The sequence below is a fragment of the Telmatherina bonti genome (genome assembly GCF_933228915.1).
Source record: "Telmatherina bonti genome assembly, chromosome: 9".
Lineage (NCBI taxonomy): Eukaryota > Metazoa > Chordata > Actinopteri > Atheriniformes > Telmatherinidae > Telmatherina > Telmatherina bonti.
Window position 1 is genome coordinate 39,818,516 of NC_136627.1, and position 20,390 is coordinate 39,838,905.

The 20,390-nt window shown below is 45.7% G+C and overlaps 1 protein-coding gene across 1 annotated transcript in view; it reads right to left on the reverse strand.

The window, feature by feature from the left end:
* The window catches only part of abcg1 (ATP-binding cassette, sub-family G (WHITE), member 1), a gene marked incomplete at both ends in the record, with an annotated part of 203,676 nt that overhangs the window by 12,723 nt on the left and 170,563 nt on the right, over positions 1-20,390 (reverse strand). Inside the window, 5 exons of the mRNA XM_079246101.1 lie at positions 526-649; positions 5,302-5,447; positions 5,534-5,584; positions 7,355-7,487; positions 7,573-7,690. Coding sequence (XP_079102227.1) covers positions 526-649; positions 5,302-5,447; positions 5,534-5,584; positions 7,355-7,487; positions 7,573-7,690 — 572 coding nt within the window. The remainder of the gene's footprint in view (positions 1-525; positions 650-5,301; positions 5,448-5,533; positions 5,585-7,354; positions 7,488-7,572; positions 7,691-20,390) is intronic.

Consider the following 20,390-nt stretch of genomic DNA (forward strand, 5'->3'; position numbering starts at 1 on the left):
TCGTCCTCCACTGTACACCTGTTACACACCCTGAAACAATATATAAATAAACACTGATAAAACACCATGAATGTGTTGCGTGTTATTTCCGGTCTGAGGTAGTTTTATTTAGAAGTCTGACTGAAGCTTGTACAAATACATTTTTAGATTCATTTTGTATCCAGCAGAGGACTCTGTTGGGAAAAGTTCTAATCTGTGTGGAGGACAAGTGAAGGGTTTGTCTTTATCATCTGAACCTGGCTGCTGGTCTTAAGGGACTTCTTTGTTCCCAGTGCCTTCATAGTGGTGCTGGGCTGGTTAACGCCAGCTGACATCCCATGCATAGCTCTATTATTGCCTGATAAAAAAGAATCTCCGTAGACATAAAAACTAAACTATAAACTAAATATCACATGGACCTTCCAGCTTGGTAGACAGATTTTTGTGTGGGGTATGACCATAAGATTATGATCCTTATCTAATCTGGTATCCTGAAAGGTCCAGAGACCCGCTAAGAACCTGGATGTGCTCTGTGGGACGACTCACCTTGTCAAAGAGCTCGAAGAGTTTGGCGCTGGGTTGGTGGATGGTGCAGATGACGGTTCGTCCTCCTCGAGCTAGAGCTTTGAGCAGAGAGACAACCTGGAAACACGATGAGCTGTCCAGACCGCTGAAACACACATAATGTTAGCATTACTGCACATTCAGACACACTCCAAAGGTCCACAGACAAGCAGGATCCAGCACTGTGTGAGGTCCTTCAGATATCTACCAAAAAGCTGTTCCGTGAACTGCATCAATTCAATTCAATTCAACTTTATTTATATAGCCATCTCAAGACGCTTTACAGACAGAGAAGAAAACATAATGAAAGCCAATTCATAACAGCCTATATAAGGAAACCAACAGATTGAGTTGAGTCCAACTCAATCTCCCATCCTGAGCAAGCACACTGGCGACAGTGGGAAGGAAAAAACTCCCTTTTAACAGGAAGGAAACCTCCAGCAGAACCCGGCTCAGGACAGGCAGCCATCTGCCTCTGCTGTGTGGGGGGAAGAGGACAGAAAGACAACAGACAACAGGAACTGCTACTCCCGGCCAGGGAGACCTGCTGAGACAGGAGACATACATGTTAATGATGCTACACGGTTATGGGGGGGGGGGGGGGATAAGAGAGAGAGATAAAGAGAGAGAGAAAGAAGCTCAGCTTAGGAACCATGAGGTCTTTGATATATAGTGGTGCCTGGCTGTGGAGGGCTTTATATGTAAGGGTGGGGATTTTAAATTCTATTCTAGATTCAACAGGCGGGTAAAAGAGAGAGAGATAAAGAGAAAAAGAAAGAAGCTCAGTGTATCAGGAAATGTCCCTCAGCAGTCTAAACCTATAGCAGCATAACTAAGGGATGCTAACCATCCCTAGCTATAGGACTTATCAAAAAGATAAGTCTTCAGCCTAGTCTTAAAGGTGGGGAGGGTGTCTGCTTCCCTAACACTAACTGGGAGCTTATTCCATAAGAGAGGGGCCTGATAACCAAAGGCTCTGCCTCCTGCTCGGCTCTTTGAGACTCTAGGAACCACAAGTAAGCCTGCAGTCTGCGAACGAAGTACTCTACTTGGTATATAAGGAACAATGAGGTCTTTGATATATAGTGGTGCCTGGCTGTGGAGGGCTTTATATGTAAGGAGAAGGATTTTAAATTCTATTCTAGATTCAACAGGCAGCCAATGAAGAGAGGCTAAAACTGGAGAAATATGATCTCTCATGCTGGTTCTGGTCAGGACTCTGGCTGCAGAATTCTGGATCAGCTGAAGGCTTTTCAGGGCATATTTAGGACAGCCCAGTAATAGAGAGTTACAGTAATCTAGTCTCGAAGTAACAAAAGCGTGAACCAGTTTTTCTGCATCACTCCGAGACAGAATGTCCCTAATTTTGGCTATATTACGTAAATGAAAGAAGGCTGTTTTAGTAACCTGCTTAATATGTGGACCAAAGGACAGGTCAGGGTCAAATATTACTCCAAGGTTTCTCACTGTAGCACTGGAAGCTAAAGTAATGCCATCCAGGTTCATTACAAAACCGGAAAATTTAGCTCTGAGTTTTTCAGATCCAACGAGAATTACTTCAGTCTTATCTGAGTTTAAGAGGAGAAAATTTCTAGACATCCAAGTCTTTATGTCTATGAGACAATTTTGTAGCCTATTGGGCTGATTTGTTTCATCTGGTTTAAAGGATAAGTATATCTGAGTATCATCTGCATAACAATGAAAGTTTATTCCATGCTGTCTAATAATTTTGCCTAAAGGGAGCATATATAGCGTGAAGAGTACTGGTCCAAGTACAGAACCTTGAGGAACTCCATGACTTACTGTAGTTTGGGAGGAGGACTTGTCATTTACATGAACAAACTGAAGTCTATCAGATAAATATGATTTAAACCAGCTTAACGCTGTACCTGTAATTCCAACCACCTGTTCTAGTCTCTGTAACAGAATGTTATGATCGACTGTATCAAATGCAGCACTAAGATCAAGCAGGATAAGTACGGACACAAGTCCTTTGTCTGAGGCCATAAGAAGGTCATTAGTAACTTTCACCAATGCTGTCTCAGTACTATGATGAGCTCTAAATCCTGACTGAAACTCCTCGCATAAATTATTTCTGCTCAGGTGGGCATGTAGTTGAGCTGAAACTATTCTCTCCAGAATTTTGGACATAAACGGGAGATTAGATATAGGTCTATAATTTGCTATCACCTCTGGATCCAGAGATTGCTTTTTAAGTAAAGGCTTGATTACAGCAGTTTTAAATGATTGTGGTACATATCCTGTCACTAAAGACATATTGATAAGACTTAGTAGTGATGTATTAATTAAAGGGAAAATGTCCTTAAAGAGGCTCGTTGGGAGAGGGTCTAAGATACAGGTGGATGGTTTAGATGAAGCTATTATTTTAGTTAATTCAGAGGGTTGGACAGGACAGAAACTATTTAGACACAAGTCAGATCCTGGTTCTAAGGATGCTTCGGAGACCACAACAGGCTCAACATTATAGGTAGAAGGAAGAGTATTGTGGATTTGATCTCTAATAGTGTCAATTTTATTCCTGAAAAAATACATGAAATCATCACAGCTAAGTGAGAAAGGAATACATGGCTCCACAGCGCTCCGGCTCCTAGTAAGCCTAGCTACAGTGCTGAAAAGAAACCGAGGATTGTTCTTGTTTTCCTCTATCAATGATGAATAATAAGCTGTTCTTGCCGTACGTAAGGCTTTTTTGTATACGCTTAAACTTTCTTTCAAGGTTAAGTGAGACTCCTCTAGTCCTGATGAACGCCATCTGTTTTCCAAACGCCTTGACGCCTGTTTTAGAGCTCGAAGCTGGGAATTAAACCAGGGAGCCTTCATAATCTTACCTAATTTCTTCTTCTTTAGGGGAGCAACATTATCCAAGGTTGTACGCATTGAAGCTGTTATAGTATCAGCATGTTGATCAATCTGAGCAGGAGTAAGGCTTAAAGGGGGACTCTCAGTCATGCTAACACATGGTAGAGGGGAAAAAATTGATTCAATTGATTGTTTAATCAATTGATTGATTCTGAGTCTGAGTTAGTGCTGACTACTTATCAGTAGTCAGCACTAACTCAGACAAGAGATCAGAGAATTCGGTCAGAAACTCGGAGTAAGGTCCAGGTGGGCGATACACTAATGCTAAAAAGAGCGGTTTCTCTGAATTCCATTTTGGATGAGATAAATTTAATGTCAGGATAGTTTTGTGCTTAGGATTAATTAATAATTCTGACTGAAAAATAGCTGCAACACCTCCTCCTCTGCCTGTAGTTCTAGGAATGTGAAAGTTTAAATAGTTAGCTGGCGTAGCTTCATTAATACTAACATAATCCTCTTGCTGTCACCAGGTTTCCGTAAGACAGAATAAATCAATGTGGTGATCACCTGTCAAGTCATTGACTAATAAAGACTTATTTGGGAGGGATCTAATATTCAGTAGGCCACACTTTATTGTCTTATTTTCAGATTTTATTAGATCTATTGTTTTTATTTTTATGAGGTTTTCACGACTAACCCCAGAAGTGTTTTTGTGTTTAATTCTTACTGCTGGGGAGTTGTATAAGGTCTGAATGGGGTTTTGGGTGGGCGGCGGCAGGTGGGAAGCTGCAGAAAAGTGTGTAGGACTACAATTCTGCCTCCTGGTCCCAACCCTGAGTTGTCAGTTTAGCTGACTAATAAAAGAGTCCATATTGCTAGATAAGAGAGCGGCTCCATCCAACGTGGGATGGATGCCATCTCTCCTAATAAGACCAAGCTTTCCCCAAAAAGCGCTCCAATTATCTATAAAACCCACGTTGTTATCGGGACACCACCTAGACAACCAGCGGTTGAAGGATGACATGCGGCTAAACATGTCATCACTGATTAAATTTGGCAAGGGACCAGAGAAAACTACGGAGTCCGACATGCTCTTGGCAAAGTTACACACCGAAGCAACATTAATTTTAGTGACCTCCGATTGGCGGGTGTCGTTACCGCCGACGTGAATTACAATCTTACGGTATTTACGTTTAGCCTTAGCCAGCAGTTTCAAATACGACTCGACGTCGCCCGCTCTGGTCCCAGGAATGCATTTGACTATGGTCCCCGGTGTCTCTAGAGCTACGTTTCTGACTATGGAACTACCTATAATCAGGGTTTCTGCCTCAGCAGGTGTGTCGCTGAGCGGGGAAAATCTGTTAGAAACGTGAACAGGTCGGTGGTGGCCAGTGGGTTTTGGTTTGGGGCTACGCTTCTGCCTGACTGTCGTCGAGTGCTTGAGCTGTTTAAGTCAAGTAAACAGAAAGCCTAAGATCTCAAAAATAAATGCAATATATAGAACAGTGGTTTGGGAAGATATTGTGCGCTAAAGTGAGTGGTTGGTTAACAATAGATAGAAGTTAGAAAGAAGTTAAAGGAGCCAACGGCTCGTAACAATCAAACAAACAAACAAAGCAGTGATACACGCTAGGTAAACAGGAAATGACACTATACGTTACCGCAACGTCAGCGCGTCAGCCTGATGTTGCGGTAACGTATAGTGTCCGCAACGTCTCTGTCATCAACGTTCTCTGCAAATCCAGATCATGAAGAATATCAGAATCTGCTTGGGAAGAACAGCTGAGAACATGAAGAAGAGCTACTGGTTTTGCTTGATGTACATAAAAACATCAGAAATAGAACCTGAAGGAAAACTGCTGCTGAACTAATCAGGACTCAGAATCTGAGTGAAAAACAAAAGCAACAAGATAAAACCAGGCCTGAAGTTCTTTTCACCTGGTGGGTTCGTCGAAGAACATGACTGGAGGGTTATTGACGAGCTCCAAAGCGATGGCCAGCCTCTTCCTCTGACCCCCTGACAGGTGGGATGTCCGTGTTTTAGCGCAGTCCAACAAGCCCAAGGCCATCAGGATTTCCTGGACCTGATGAACAGTGACCAGAACCAGACCTGCCATTCAGTCTCCAGACCAGGACCAAGACCAGGACCCAGACTGGGATCAGAACTCACCATCTCTCTCCGAGCCTCCACCTTCTCCTGTAGCTTCAGGTTGGCAGAAACCTGCAAAAAAGAAAAAAAAAATCATAATAATAATACCACTTAATTCTGGAAAATCTGGACTTCACCACACCAGTACAAGAGAGTCATGCAGTTCTTTGGGGTTCTGCAAGTGGACCGGTACTTTCCACAAACTTTATGCAACATACTTTTTGTACATGCTTTCGTGAGGTAATATTACTATAAAGCAGGGTATAAATGTTCATTTCTTTGCAGATGACATTCAGATTTACTTCTCAATGAAGACTAATGGAACCAATCCGTTTGTTAGATTACAACGATGTCTCGTTCTAAATTCAGGTAGATAGAGGATGTGTTTGGACCTGAATGCCTCTTCCACCTACGGAAGATTCCCAGAATAAGGAACATCCAGTCTCAGTGATGCAGAAAAAGTCCATTGAATTGATACTTGCAGACTGGATGACTGTAATGCCAGATTTATTTTTCTGTGCCAGAAATGTTCTGAAAAGTTTCTAACGTCACAGTTTGGCTCCGGGAGGCGGAACCTTCAGTTACCGGACCCTCTCCGTGGAACCAGATCCCAGTTTGGCTCCGGGAAGCGGAACCTTCAGTTACCGGACCCTCTCCGTGGAACCAGATCCCAGTTTGGCTCCGTGAAGCGGAACCTTCAGTTACCGGACCCTCTCCGTGGAACCAGATCCCAGTTTGGCTCCGTGAAGCGGAACCTTCAGTTACCGGACCCTCTCCGTGGAACCAGATCCCAGTTTGGCCTCGGGAAGCGGAACCTTCAGTTACCGGACCCGCTCCCTGGAACCAGATCCCAGTTTGGCCTCGGGAAGCGGAACCTTCAGTTACCGGACCCTCTCCGTGGAACCAGATCCCAGTTTGGCCTCGGGAAGCGGAACCTTCAGTTACCGGACCCTCTCCGTGGAACCAGATCCCAGTTTGGCTCCGGGAAGCGGAACCTTCAGTTACCGGACCCTCTCCGTGGAACCAGATCCCAGTTTGGCTCCGGGAAGCGGAACCTTCAGTTACCGGACCCTCTCCCTGGAACCAGATCCCAGTTTGGCCTCGGGAAGCGGAACCTTCAGTTACCGGACCCTCTCCGTGGAACCAGATCCCAGTTTGGCTCCGTGAAGCGGAACCTTCAGTTACCGGACCCTCTCCGTGGAACCAGATCCCAGTTTGGCCTCGGGAAGCGGAACCTTCAGTTACCGGACCCTCTCCCTGGAACCAGATCCCAGTTTGGCCTCGGGAAGCGGAACCTTCAGTTACCGGACCCTCTCCGTGGAACCAGATCCCAGTTTGGCCTCGGGAAGCGGAACCTTCAGTTACCGGACCCTCTCCGTGGAACCAGATCCCAGTTTGGCCTCGGGAAGCGGAACCTTCAGTTACCGGACCCTCTCCCTGGAACCAGATCCCAGTTTGGCCTCGGGAAGCGGACCTGACTGATCCTTCAGCAGCTCTTCTGATGCAGAAACTTCATGCTAAGGAACGAGCAAGATGACATAGAGAAATGACTCGGAAGATTTCTCTGACATCACTTTAGCATTAGATGGTAAATATAGATTTCTTCAAAGAACAGTGAAACGAGGAGTCCCCCAGGGCAGTGATGGAGCGGAGCTTCACGTCTCTGCGGAGGTAAGGAAGGATTGGCTGGACAGACAATGAGCTCTGTCTTGGACAGACTGAGCTGAAGGTGGCGATCCTTCATCCATGCAGAGATATCAGCAAGGCAAGCTGATATTCTCAGTGAAACGGCTCCTGGTCTGATTTCTGAGGATTCGGGGCAGATTTGAGTGCTGTGTTTACCATCATGGCTTCCTGCACCGTGAGGTGAGGCAGCAGCATGTCATCCTGCATGATGTAGCAGGAAACCTTCCTGAAGGACCGTAGGTCTCTGGGCTGACCGTTGATCAGGATCTCCCCCTTCATCCCGGTCTCCCTGTCCACAAGCACACACCGATGATGACAATCCGGACCGGTTCTCGGATCTCCGGATTAGAAACAGTGAGATGGATGAAACCGACCTGTATCCAGCCAGGATATTCATGAGAGTGGACTTCCCGGCCCCTGAGGGCCCCATGATGGCCACCAGGTCCCCGCTGGTGAATTTCCCAGAGATCCCTTTCAGCAGAGTCTTGTAACCTGAGACAGAACAGAAACTGTCAGTATGCAGGTTCCCAGCAGCAGTCAGAACAGAGCTTTGTCTCCGGGTCCACGGATCCGGTTTCACAGGTTTCTGTCTCAGACCGGCTTCACACTGAGCCGACGCCCAAACTCCCAACACCTGAAACCAGACCTGGTCCTCAGACCTGATCCTCAGACTTGATCCTCAGACCTGAAACCAGACCTGGTCCTCAGACCTGATCCTCAGACCTGAAACCAGACCTGGTCCTCAGACCTGATCCTCAGACCTGATCCTCAGACCTGAGACAACAGACCTGATCCTCAGACCTGATCCACAGACCTGAAACCAGACCTGATCCTCAGACCTGATCCACAGACCTGAAACCAGACCTGATCCTCAGACCTGAGACGACAGACCTGATTCTCAGACCTGATCCACAGACCTGAAACCAGACCTGATCCTCAGCAGAGGTCCGGTCCTGAAACCTTCCAATGAAGAACATCTGGACTAGTTTGTGTTTATCGTGGTTACCGTGGAAACCGAAGAGGACAAGCATTACGAAGACGAGCTGCAGAGTTTATCTGCTGAAGGGCCTGAATCCAGATTATCAGATTTGATCTGACAGAGCAGAATGTAATCCTCCGTGACCGGCAGTAGCCTCCGCTGTAGTACTACACTGTACTACACTGTACTACACGCCGCACTACACTCCATACTACACTGTACTACACGCCGTACTACACTCCATACTACACTGTACTACACGCCGTACTACACTCCATACTACACTGTACTACACTGTACTACACGCCGTACTACACTCCATACTACACTGTACTACACGCCGCACTACACTCCATACTACACTGTACTACACGCCGTACTACACTCCATACTACACTGTACTACACGCCATACTACACTCCATACTACACTGTACTACACTGTACTACACGCCGTACTACACTCCATACTACACTGTACTACACTGTACTACACGCCGTACTACACTCCATACTACACTGTACTACACTGTACTACACGCCGTACTACACGCCATACTACACTGTACTACACGCCGCACTACACTCCATACTACACTGTACTACACGCCGTACTACACTCCATACTACACTGTACTACACGCCGTACTACACTCCATACTACACTGTACTACACTGTACTACACGCCGTACTACACTCCATACTACACTGTACTACACGCCGTACTACACTCCATACTACACTGTACTACACTGTACTACACGCCGTACTACACTCCATACTACACTGTACTACACTGTACTACACGCCGTACTACACTCCATACTACACTGTACTACACTGTACTACACGCCGTACTACACTCCATACTACACTGTACTACACTGTACTACACGCCGTACTACACTCCATACTACACTGTACTACACTGTACTACACGCCGTACTACACTCCATACTACACTGTACTACACTGTACTACACTCCGTACTACATTGTATTACACTCCGTACTACACTCCATACTATACTGTACTACACTCCGTACTACACTGTATTACACTCTACTACACTGTACTACACTCCATACTACACTTCACTACACTATACTACACTCCGTACTACACTATACTACACTCCGTAGTACACTGAACTACACTCCGTACTACACTGTACTACACTGTACTACACTACAACATTCCGTACTACAATCCATACAACACTGTACAACACTGTACTACACTCCGTACTACACTGTACTACACTGTACTACACTATACTCCACTCTGTCCTGCACTGTACTACACTCCGTACTACACTGTACTACACTGTACTACACTCCGTACTACACTGTACTACAGTCCGTACTACACTCCATACTACACAGTACTACACTCCATACTACACTTCACTACACTATACTACACTCCGTACTACACTATACTACACTCCGAACTACACTGTACTACACTGTACTACACTCCGTACTACACTGTACTACACTGTACTACACTGTACTCCACTCTGTCCTACACTGTACTACACTCCGTCCTGCACTGTACTACACTCCGTACTACACTGTACTACACTGTACTACAGTCCGTACTACACTCCATACTACACTGTACTACACTCCGTACTACACTTTATTACACTGTACTACACTGTACTACACTGTACTACACTCCATACTACACTGTACTACACTCCGTACTACACTGTATTAGACTGTACTACACTGTACTACACTCCATACTACACTTTACTACACTGTACTACACGCCGTACTACACTGTACTACAGTCCGTACTACACTCCATACTACACTGTACTACACTCCATACTACACTGTGCTACACTCCGTACTACACTGTATTACACTGTACTACACGCCGCACTACACTCCATACTACACTGTACTACACGCCGTACTACACTCCATACTACACTGTACTACACGCCGTACTACACTCCATACTACACTGTACTACACTGTACTACACGCCGTACTACACTCCATACTACACTGTACTACACTGTACTACACGCCGTACTACACTCCATACTACACTGTACTACACTGTACTACACGCCGTACTACACTCCATACTACACTGTACTACACTGTACTACACGCCGTACTACACTCCATACTACACTGTACTACACTGTACTACACGCCGTACTACACTCCATACTACACTGTACTACACTGTACTACACTCCGTACTACATTGTACTACACTCCGTACTACACTCCATACTATACTGTACTACACTCCGTACTACACTGTATTACACTCTACTACACTGTACTACACTCCATACTACACTTCACTACACTATACTACACTCCGTACTACACTATACTACACTCCGAACTACACTGTACTACACTGTACTACACTGTATTACACTCCGTACTACACTGTACTACTCTCCGTACTACACTGTACTACACTCCGTACTACACTCCATACTATACTGTACTACACTCCGTACTACACTATACTACACTCCGTAGTACACTGAACTACACTCCGTACTACACTGTACTACACTGTACTACACTACAACATTCCGTACTACAATCCATACAACACTGTACTACACTGTACTACACTCCGTACTACACTGTACTACACTCCGTACTACACTGTACTACACTGTACTACACTATACTCCACTCTGTCCTGCACTGTACTACACTCCGTACTACACTGTACTACACTGTACTACACTCCGTACTACACTGTACTACAGTCCGTACTACACTCCATACTACACAGTACTACACTCCATACTACACTTCACTACACTATACTACACTCCATACTACACTATACTACACTCCGAACTACATTGTACTACACTGTACTACACTCCGTACTACACTGTACTACACTGTACTACACTGTACTCCACTCTGTCCTACACTGTACTACACTCCGTCCTGCACTGTACTACACTCCGTACTACACTGTACTACACTGTACTACAGTCCGTACAACACTCCATACTACACTGTACTACACTCCGTACTACACTTTATTACACTGTACTACACTGTACTACACTCCATACTACACTGTACTACACTCCGTACTACACTGTATTAGACTGTACTACACTGTACTACACTCCATACTACACTTTACTACACTGTACTACACGCCGTACTACACTGTACTACAGTCCGTACTACAATCCATACTACACTGTGCTACACTCCGTACTACACTGTATTACACTGTACTACACTGTACTACACTGTACTACACTCCATACTACACTGTACTAGACTATACTACACTCCATACTACACTTTACTACAATGTACTACACTCCGTACTACACAATACTACACTCCGAACTACACCATACTACACTGTACTACACTCCATACTACATTGTTCTACACTGTACTATACTGTACTACACTGTACTACACTGAATTACACTCCGTACTACACTGTACTACACTGTACTACACTCTGTACTACACTGTACTACACTGAACTACCCTGTACTACACTATACTACACTCCTAACTACACTGTACTACACTCCGTACTATACTGTGCTACACTCCGTACTACACTGTACTACACTCTGTACTACACTCCGTATTACACAATACTACACTCCGTACTATGCTGAACTACACTCCGTACTAAACTCAATACTACACTGTACTACACTGTATTACACTTCGTACTACACTGTACTACACTCTGTACGACACGCCGCACTACACTCCATACTACACTGTACTACACGCCGTACTACACTCCATACTACACTGTACTACACTGTACTACACGCCGTACTACACTCCATACTACACTGTACTACACGCCGCACTACACTCCATACTACACTGTACTACACGCCGTACTACACTCCATACTACACTGTACTACACGCCATACTACACTCCATACTACACTGTACTACACTGTACTACACGCCGTACTACACTCCATACTACACTGTACTACACTGTACTACACGCCGTACTACACTCCATACTACACTGTACTACACTGTACTACACGCCGTACTACACGCCATACTACACTGTACTACACGCCGCACTACACTCCATACTACACTGTACTACACGCCGTACTACACTCCATACTACACTGTACTACACGCCGTACTACACTCCATACTACACTGTACTACACTGTACTACACGCCGTACTACACTCCATACTACACTGTACTACACGCCGTACTACACTCCATACTACACTGTACTACACTGTACTACACGCCGTACTACACTCCATACTACACTGTACTACACTGTACTACACGCCGTACTACACTCCATACTACACTGTACTACACTGTACTACACGCCGTACTACACTCCATACTACACTGTACTACACTGTACTACACGCCGTACTACACTCCATACTACACTGTACTACACTGTACTACACGCCGTACTACACTCCATACTACACTGTACTACACTGTACTACACTCCGTACTACATTGTATTACACTCCGTACTACACTCCATACTATACTGTACTACACTCCGTACTACACTGTATTACACTCTACTACACTGTACTACACTCCATACTACACTTCACTACACTATACTACACTCCGTACTACACTATACTACACTCCGTAGTACACTGAACTACACTCCGTACTACACTGTACTACACTGTACTACACTACAACATTCCGTACTACAATCCATACAACACTGTACAACACTGTACTACACTCCGTACTACACTGTACTACACTGTACTACACTATACTCCACTCTGTCCTGCACTGTACTACACTCCGTACTACACTGTACTACACTGTACTACACTCCGTACTACACTGTACTACAGTCCGTACTACACTCCATACTACACAGTACTACACTCCATACTACACTTCACTACACTATACTACACTCCGTACTACACTATACTACACTCCGAACTACACTGTACTACACTGTACTACACTCCGGACTACACTCCATACTACACTGTACTACACTCCGTACTACACTATACTACACTGTATTACACTTCGTACTACACTGTACTACACTCTGTACTACACTGAACTACACTCCGTACTACACTGTACTACACTGTACTACACTACAACATTCCGTACTACAATCCATACAACACTGTACTAAACTGTACTACAATCCATACTAGACTGTACTACACTGTACTACACTCCGTACTACACTGTACTACACTTCGTACTACACTGTACTACACTGTAATACACTCCATACAACACTGTACTACACTGTACTACAATCCATACTAGACTGTACTACACTGTACTACACTCCGTACTACACTGTACTACACTCCGTACTACACTCCATACTACACTGTACTACACTCCGTACTACACTGTACTACACTGTACTACACTCCATCCTACACTGTACTACACTCCGTCCTACACTGTACTACACTCCGTACTACACTGTACTACACTGTACTACACTCCTAACTACACTGTACTACACTCCGTACTACACTGTGCTACACTCCGTACTACACTGTACTACACTCTGTACTACACTCCGTATTACACTATACTACACTCCGTACTATGCTGAACTACACTCCGTACTACACTCCATACTACACTGTACTACACTGTATTACACTCCGTACTACACTGTACTACACTCCGTACGACACTGTACTACACTCCGTACTACACTCCATACTACACTATACTACACTCCGTACTACACTATACTACACTCCGTACTACACTGAACTACACTCCGTACTACACTGTACTACACTGTACTACACTACAACATTCCGTACTACAATCCATACAACACTGTACTAAACTGTACTACAATCCATACTAGACTGTACTACACTGTACTACACTCCGTACTACACTGTACTACACTCCGTACTACACTGTACTACACTGTACTACACTGTACTAGACTCCGTACTACATTGTTCTACCCTGTATTATACTGTACTACACTGTACTACACTGAATTACACTCCGTACTACACTCCGTACTACACTGTGCTACACTCCGTACTACACTGTACTACACTGTACTACACTGTACTACACTCTGTACTACACTGTACTACACTTAACTACACTGTACTACACTGTACTACACTCCTAACTACACTGTACTACACTGTACTACACTCCGTACTACACTGTACTACACTGTACTACACTCCGTACTACACTGTACTACACTCCGTACCACACTGTTCTACACTCCGTACTACACTATACTACACTCCGTACTACACTGTACTACACTCCGTACTACACTGTACTACACTGTACTACACTGTACAACATTCCGTACTACACTCCATACTACACTGTACTACACTCCGTACTACACTGTACTACACTCCATCCTACACTGTACTACACTCCGTCCTACACTGTACTACACTCCGTACTACACTGTACTACACTCCATACTACACTCCATACTACACTGTACTACACTCCGTACTACACTGTATTACACTGTACTACACTGTACTACACTCCATACTACACTGTACTAAACTATACTACACTCCGAACTACACTGTACTACACTGTACTACACTCCGTACTACATTGTTCTACACTGTACTATACTGTACTACGCTCCGTACTACACTGTATTACACTCCATACTACACTCCATACTACACTTTACTACAATGTACTACACTCCGTACTACACAATACTACACTCCGAACTACACCATACTACACTGTACTACACTCCATACTACATTGTTCTACACTGTACTATACTGTACTACACTGTACTACACTGAATTACACTCCGTACTACACTGTACTACACTGTACTACACTGTACTACACTCTGTACTACACTGTACTACACTGAACTACCCTGTACTACACTATACTACACTCCTAACTACACTGTACTACACTCCGTACTATACTGTGCTACACTCCGTACTACACTGTACTACACTCTGTACTACACTCCGTATTACACTATACTACACTCCGTACTACACTCCATACTACACTGTACTACACTGTATTACACTCCGTACTACACTGTACTACACTCCGTACTACACTGTACTACACTCCGTACTACACTCCTTACTACACTGTACTACACTCCGTACTACACTATACTACACTCCGTACTACACTGAACTACACTCCATACTACACTGTACTACACTGTACTACACTATACTACACTCCTAACTACACTGTACTACACTCCGTATTATACTGTGCTACACTCCGTACTACACTGTACTACACTCTGTACTACACTCCGTATTACACTATACTACACTCCGTACTACACTCCATACTACACTGTACTACACTGTATTACACTCCGTACTACACTGTACTACACTCCGTACTACACTGTACTACACTCCGTACTACACTCCTTACTACACTGTACTACACTCCGTACTACACTATACTACACTCCGTACTACACTGAACTACACTCCATACTACACTGTACTACACTGTACTACACTGTACTACACTACAACATTCCGTACTACAATCCATACAACACTGTACTAAACTGTACTACAATCCATACTAGACTGTACTACACTGTACTACACTCCGTACTACACTGTACTACACTGTACTACACTGTACTAGACTCCGTACTACATTGTTCTACCCTGTATTATACTGTACTACACTGTACTACACTGAATTACACTCCGTACTACACTCCGTACTACACTGTGCTACACTCCGTACTACACTGTACTACACTGTACTACACTGTACTACACTCTGTACTACACTGTACTACACTGAACTACACTGTACTACACTGTACTACACTCCTAACTACACTGTACTACACTGTACTACACTCCGTACTACACTGTACTACACTGTACTACACTGTACTACACTCCGTACGACACTGTACTACACTCCGTACTACACTCCATACTACACTGTACTAAACTCTGTACTACACTATACTACAGTCCGTACTACACTGTACTACACTCCGTACTACACTGTACTACACTGTACTACACTGTACAACATTCCGTACTACACTCCATACAACACTGTACTAAACTGTACTACAATCCATACTAGACTGTACTACACTGTACTACACTCCGTACTACACTCCATACTACACTGTACTACACTCCGTACTACACTGTACTACACTCCATCCTACACTGTACTACACTCCGTCCTACACTGTACTGCACTCCGTACTACACTGTAATACACTGTAATACACTGTACTACACTCCATACTACACTCCATACTACACTGTACTACACTCCGTACTACACTGTATTACACTCTACTACACTGTAATACACTGTACTACACTCCATACTACACTTTACTACACTGTCCTACACTCCGTACTACACTATACTTCACTCCGAACTACACTGTACTACACTGTACTACACTCCGTACTACATTGTTCTACACTGTACTATACTGTACTACACTCCGTACTACACTGTACTACACTCCATACTACACTCTGTACCACACTGTACTACATTCTGTACCACACTGTACTACACTCCGTACTACACTGTACTACACTCCATACTACACTGTACTACACTGTACTACACTATACTACACTGTACTTCACTCCATACTACACTCCGTACTACACTGCACTACACTGTACTACACTCCATACTACACTGTACTACACTGTTCTACACTATACTACACTGTACTTTACTCCATACTACACTCCGTACTACACTGTACTACACTGTACTACACTCCATACTACACTGTACTATACTGTACTGCACTGTACTACATTCTATACTACACTGTAATACACTGTACTGCACTGTACTACATTCTATACTACACTGTACTACACTCCATACTACACTGTACTACACTGTTCTACACTATACTACACTGTACTTTACTCCATACTACACTCCGTACTACACTGTACTACACTGTACTACACTCCATACTACACTGTACTATACTGTACTGCACTGTACTACATTCTATACTACACTGTACTACACCATACTGCACTGTACTAAATTCTATACTACACTGTACTACACTATACTACGCTCTGTACTGAACTGTACTAGAGAGGACCCTCTGCTGGACTATGGGCCTGAAAGCAGAACCAGGGACCCTCTGCTGGACTATGGGCCTGAAAGCAGAACCAGGGACCCTCTGCTGGACTATGGGCCTGAAAGCAGAACCAGGGACCCTCTGCTGGACTATGGGCCTGAAAGCAGAACCAGGGACCCTCTGCTGGACTATGGGCCTGAAAGCAGAACCAGGGACCCTCTGCTGGACTATGGGCCTGAAAGCAGAACCAGGGACCCTCTGCTGGACTATGGGCCTGAAAGCAGAACCAGGGACCCTCTGCTGGACTATGGGCCTGAAAGCAGAACCAGGGACCCTCTGCTGGACTATGGGCCTGAAAGCAGAACCAGGGACCCTCTGCTGGACTATGGGCCTGAAAGCAGAACCAGGGACCCTCTGCTGGACTATGGGCCTGAAAGCAGAACCAGGGATCCTCTGCTGGACTATGGGCCTGAAAGCAGAACCAGGGATCCTCTGCTGGACTATGGGCCTGAAAGCAGAACCAGGGACCCTCTGCTGGACTATGGGCCTGAAAGCAGAACCAGGGACCCTCTGCTGGACTATGGGCCTGAAAGCAGAACCAGGGACCCTCTGCTGGACTATGGGCCTGAAAGCAGAACCAGGGACCCTCTGCTGGACTATGGGCCTGAAAGCAGAACCAGGGACCCTCTGCTGGACTATGGGCCTGAAAGCAGAACCAGGGACCCTCTGCTGGACTATGGGCCTGAAAGCAGAACCAGGGACCCTCTGCTGGACTATGGGCCTGAAAGCAGAACCAGGGACCCTCTGCTGGACTATGGGCCTGAAAGCAGAACCAGGGACCCTCTGCTGGACTATGGGCCTGAAAGCAGAACCAGGGACCCTCTGCTGGACTATGGGCCTGAAAGCAGAACCAGGGACCCTCTGCTGGACTATGGGCCTGAAAGCAGAACCAGGGACCCTCTGCTGGACTATGGGCCTGAAAGCAGAACCAGGGATCCTCTGCTGGACTATGGGCCTGAAAGCAGAACCAGGGATCCTCTGCTGGACTATGGGCCTGAAAGCAGAACCAGGGACCCTCTGCTGGACTATGGGCCTGAAAGCAGAACCAGGGACCCTCTGCTGGACTATGGGCCTGAAAGCAGAACCAGGGACCCTCTGCTGGACTATGGGCCTGAAAGCAGAACCAGGGACCCTCTGCTGGACTATGGGCCTGAAAGCAGAACCAGGGACCCTCTGCTGGACTATGGGCCTGAAAGCAGAACCAGGGACCCTCTGCTGGACTATGGGCCTGAAAGCAGAACCAGGGACCCTCTGCTGGACTATGGGCCTGAAAGCAGAACCAGGGACCCTCTGCTGGACTATGGGCCTGAAAGCAGAACCAGGGACCCTCTGCTGGACTATGGAATCTCTGCAGGCTTCAGTCCAGGATCTTCAGTTCTGCTTCTTTACACCTGATTTCATCCCCACATATCAGAGCCTAGAAATCAGCATACTGGCAGTCTGCAGATGCCCCCTTGCATTTCCTACAGCAATGGAGGTGATTCTTAGAGCCTCAAAATGCATTGTGGGTGGAAAGCAGCTGAATCCGGAGTCAAGCTGACACCAGTCAGGGCGTTTATGGATGAGAGAACAACTCTCACTACAACAGTGCCATGCACTAGGCGTCTCCTAGAGAAACTCCAGGAGAACATCTCATGGGCCAGGATGAAGTTCAAACCAGCTAAATCAAGGTGCATCTCAATCGTCAAAGGCAAGCTTTCAGACGAGCCAACACCAACCATCGCTGAAAAACTAATTAAAAGCCTGGGGAGACGCTATGATGTAAGCCTTAAAGACTGCGGCCAGGTCGAACAGCTGAAGCAAGATCTTGGTAGGGACCTTAAGATGCTCGACCAATCCTCGCTTCCTGGCAAACTTAAGCTGTGGGGCCTCCAGTTTAGTCTGCTGACTGTTATTGATATTCCCATCCAGAAGATGGAAATAAAAATTACCGCTTATGTGAGGAAATGGTTCGGTGTTCCCAAGTGTCTGAGCAGCATCAGCCTTTACGGACATGGCATTCTTGATCTGCGCCTCTCAAGTTTCAGAGAAGAGTTCAAATGCACAAAATCAAGACTGGACCTGACGGTCTCGGAGTCTCAGGATGCAAACATAAGGTCTGTTACACCAGCATTAACAACAGGGCGAAAGTAGACCCCAAAAGAGCAACAAGCTTAGTCAGCACTCCAGCATGCAGAGACTGTGGGCCAAGCCCAGCAGGGAAGAGGTGGACTGGGCTGATGTAAGGACAAACCCCTCTGGAGAAAGGCATCAGCAGTGGAACGGTGGAAGTTGGTGGTCCTGGAAGTCCGGCGCCAGGAAGAGACTGCGAGATGCACAAAGGCTGTGTCATAAGTTTGCCAAGGCCAGGGGATGAATTGGGAGAGCATTGAAAAAAAGAAGATACTCTGGAAGGATCTGTGGCAAATGGAGGCAGGCTTCCTTCTTGTACAATGCAATGTACAATGTTCTTCCATCACCTACAAACCTCCACCAGCGGTTGGGCGAAGATCGTGCATGCCCTTTGTGTAATATAGCAGCAACACTCAGGCACATCCTCCCTCGCTGCAAAGTGTTCCTCACCCAGGGCAGGTACACCTGGAGGCACAATCAGGTAGTGAAGACTCTGGCTGCAGCTGTGGAGGACAAAAGAAGAGCAACCACCTCCTCTCCACTCAGAACACCTAAAGCAGTCTCAACAGTATCCTTTGTTTGTGAAGGAGAGCAAAAACCCCGAACTCCAGCAGTACCAGGTAGGAAAGGCCGGTTGGAGGGCACACAAGACTGCGAGATGTACGTGGATGTAGGCCACTCGCATGACCTTCTCAAACTGCAACCTCCACCCACCCTGTGGAGGTGGGCTGCCAAGGCTCCGTTGCAACCTCCAGCCTTAATCTGCTAAAGGACCTGAGGATCCATGGCCAGGCCCTGCGTCGCACCATCAGAGAAGCATCGGACCAGACTGAGCCGACTGGACTCTGCAGCCAGCAGATATGGATGAGGAGGAAGGGTCCCAGGCGGGCCCCAAGAAGCAGCCTGTGGT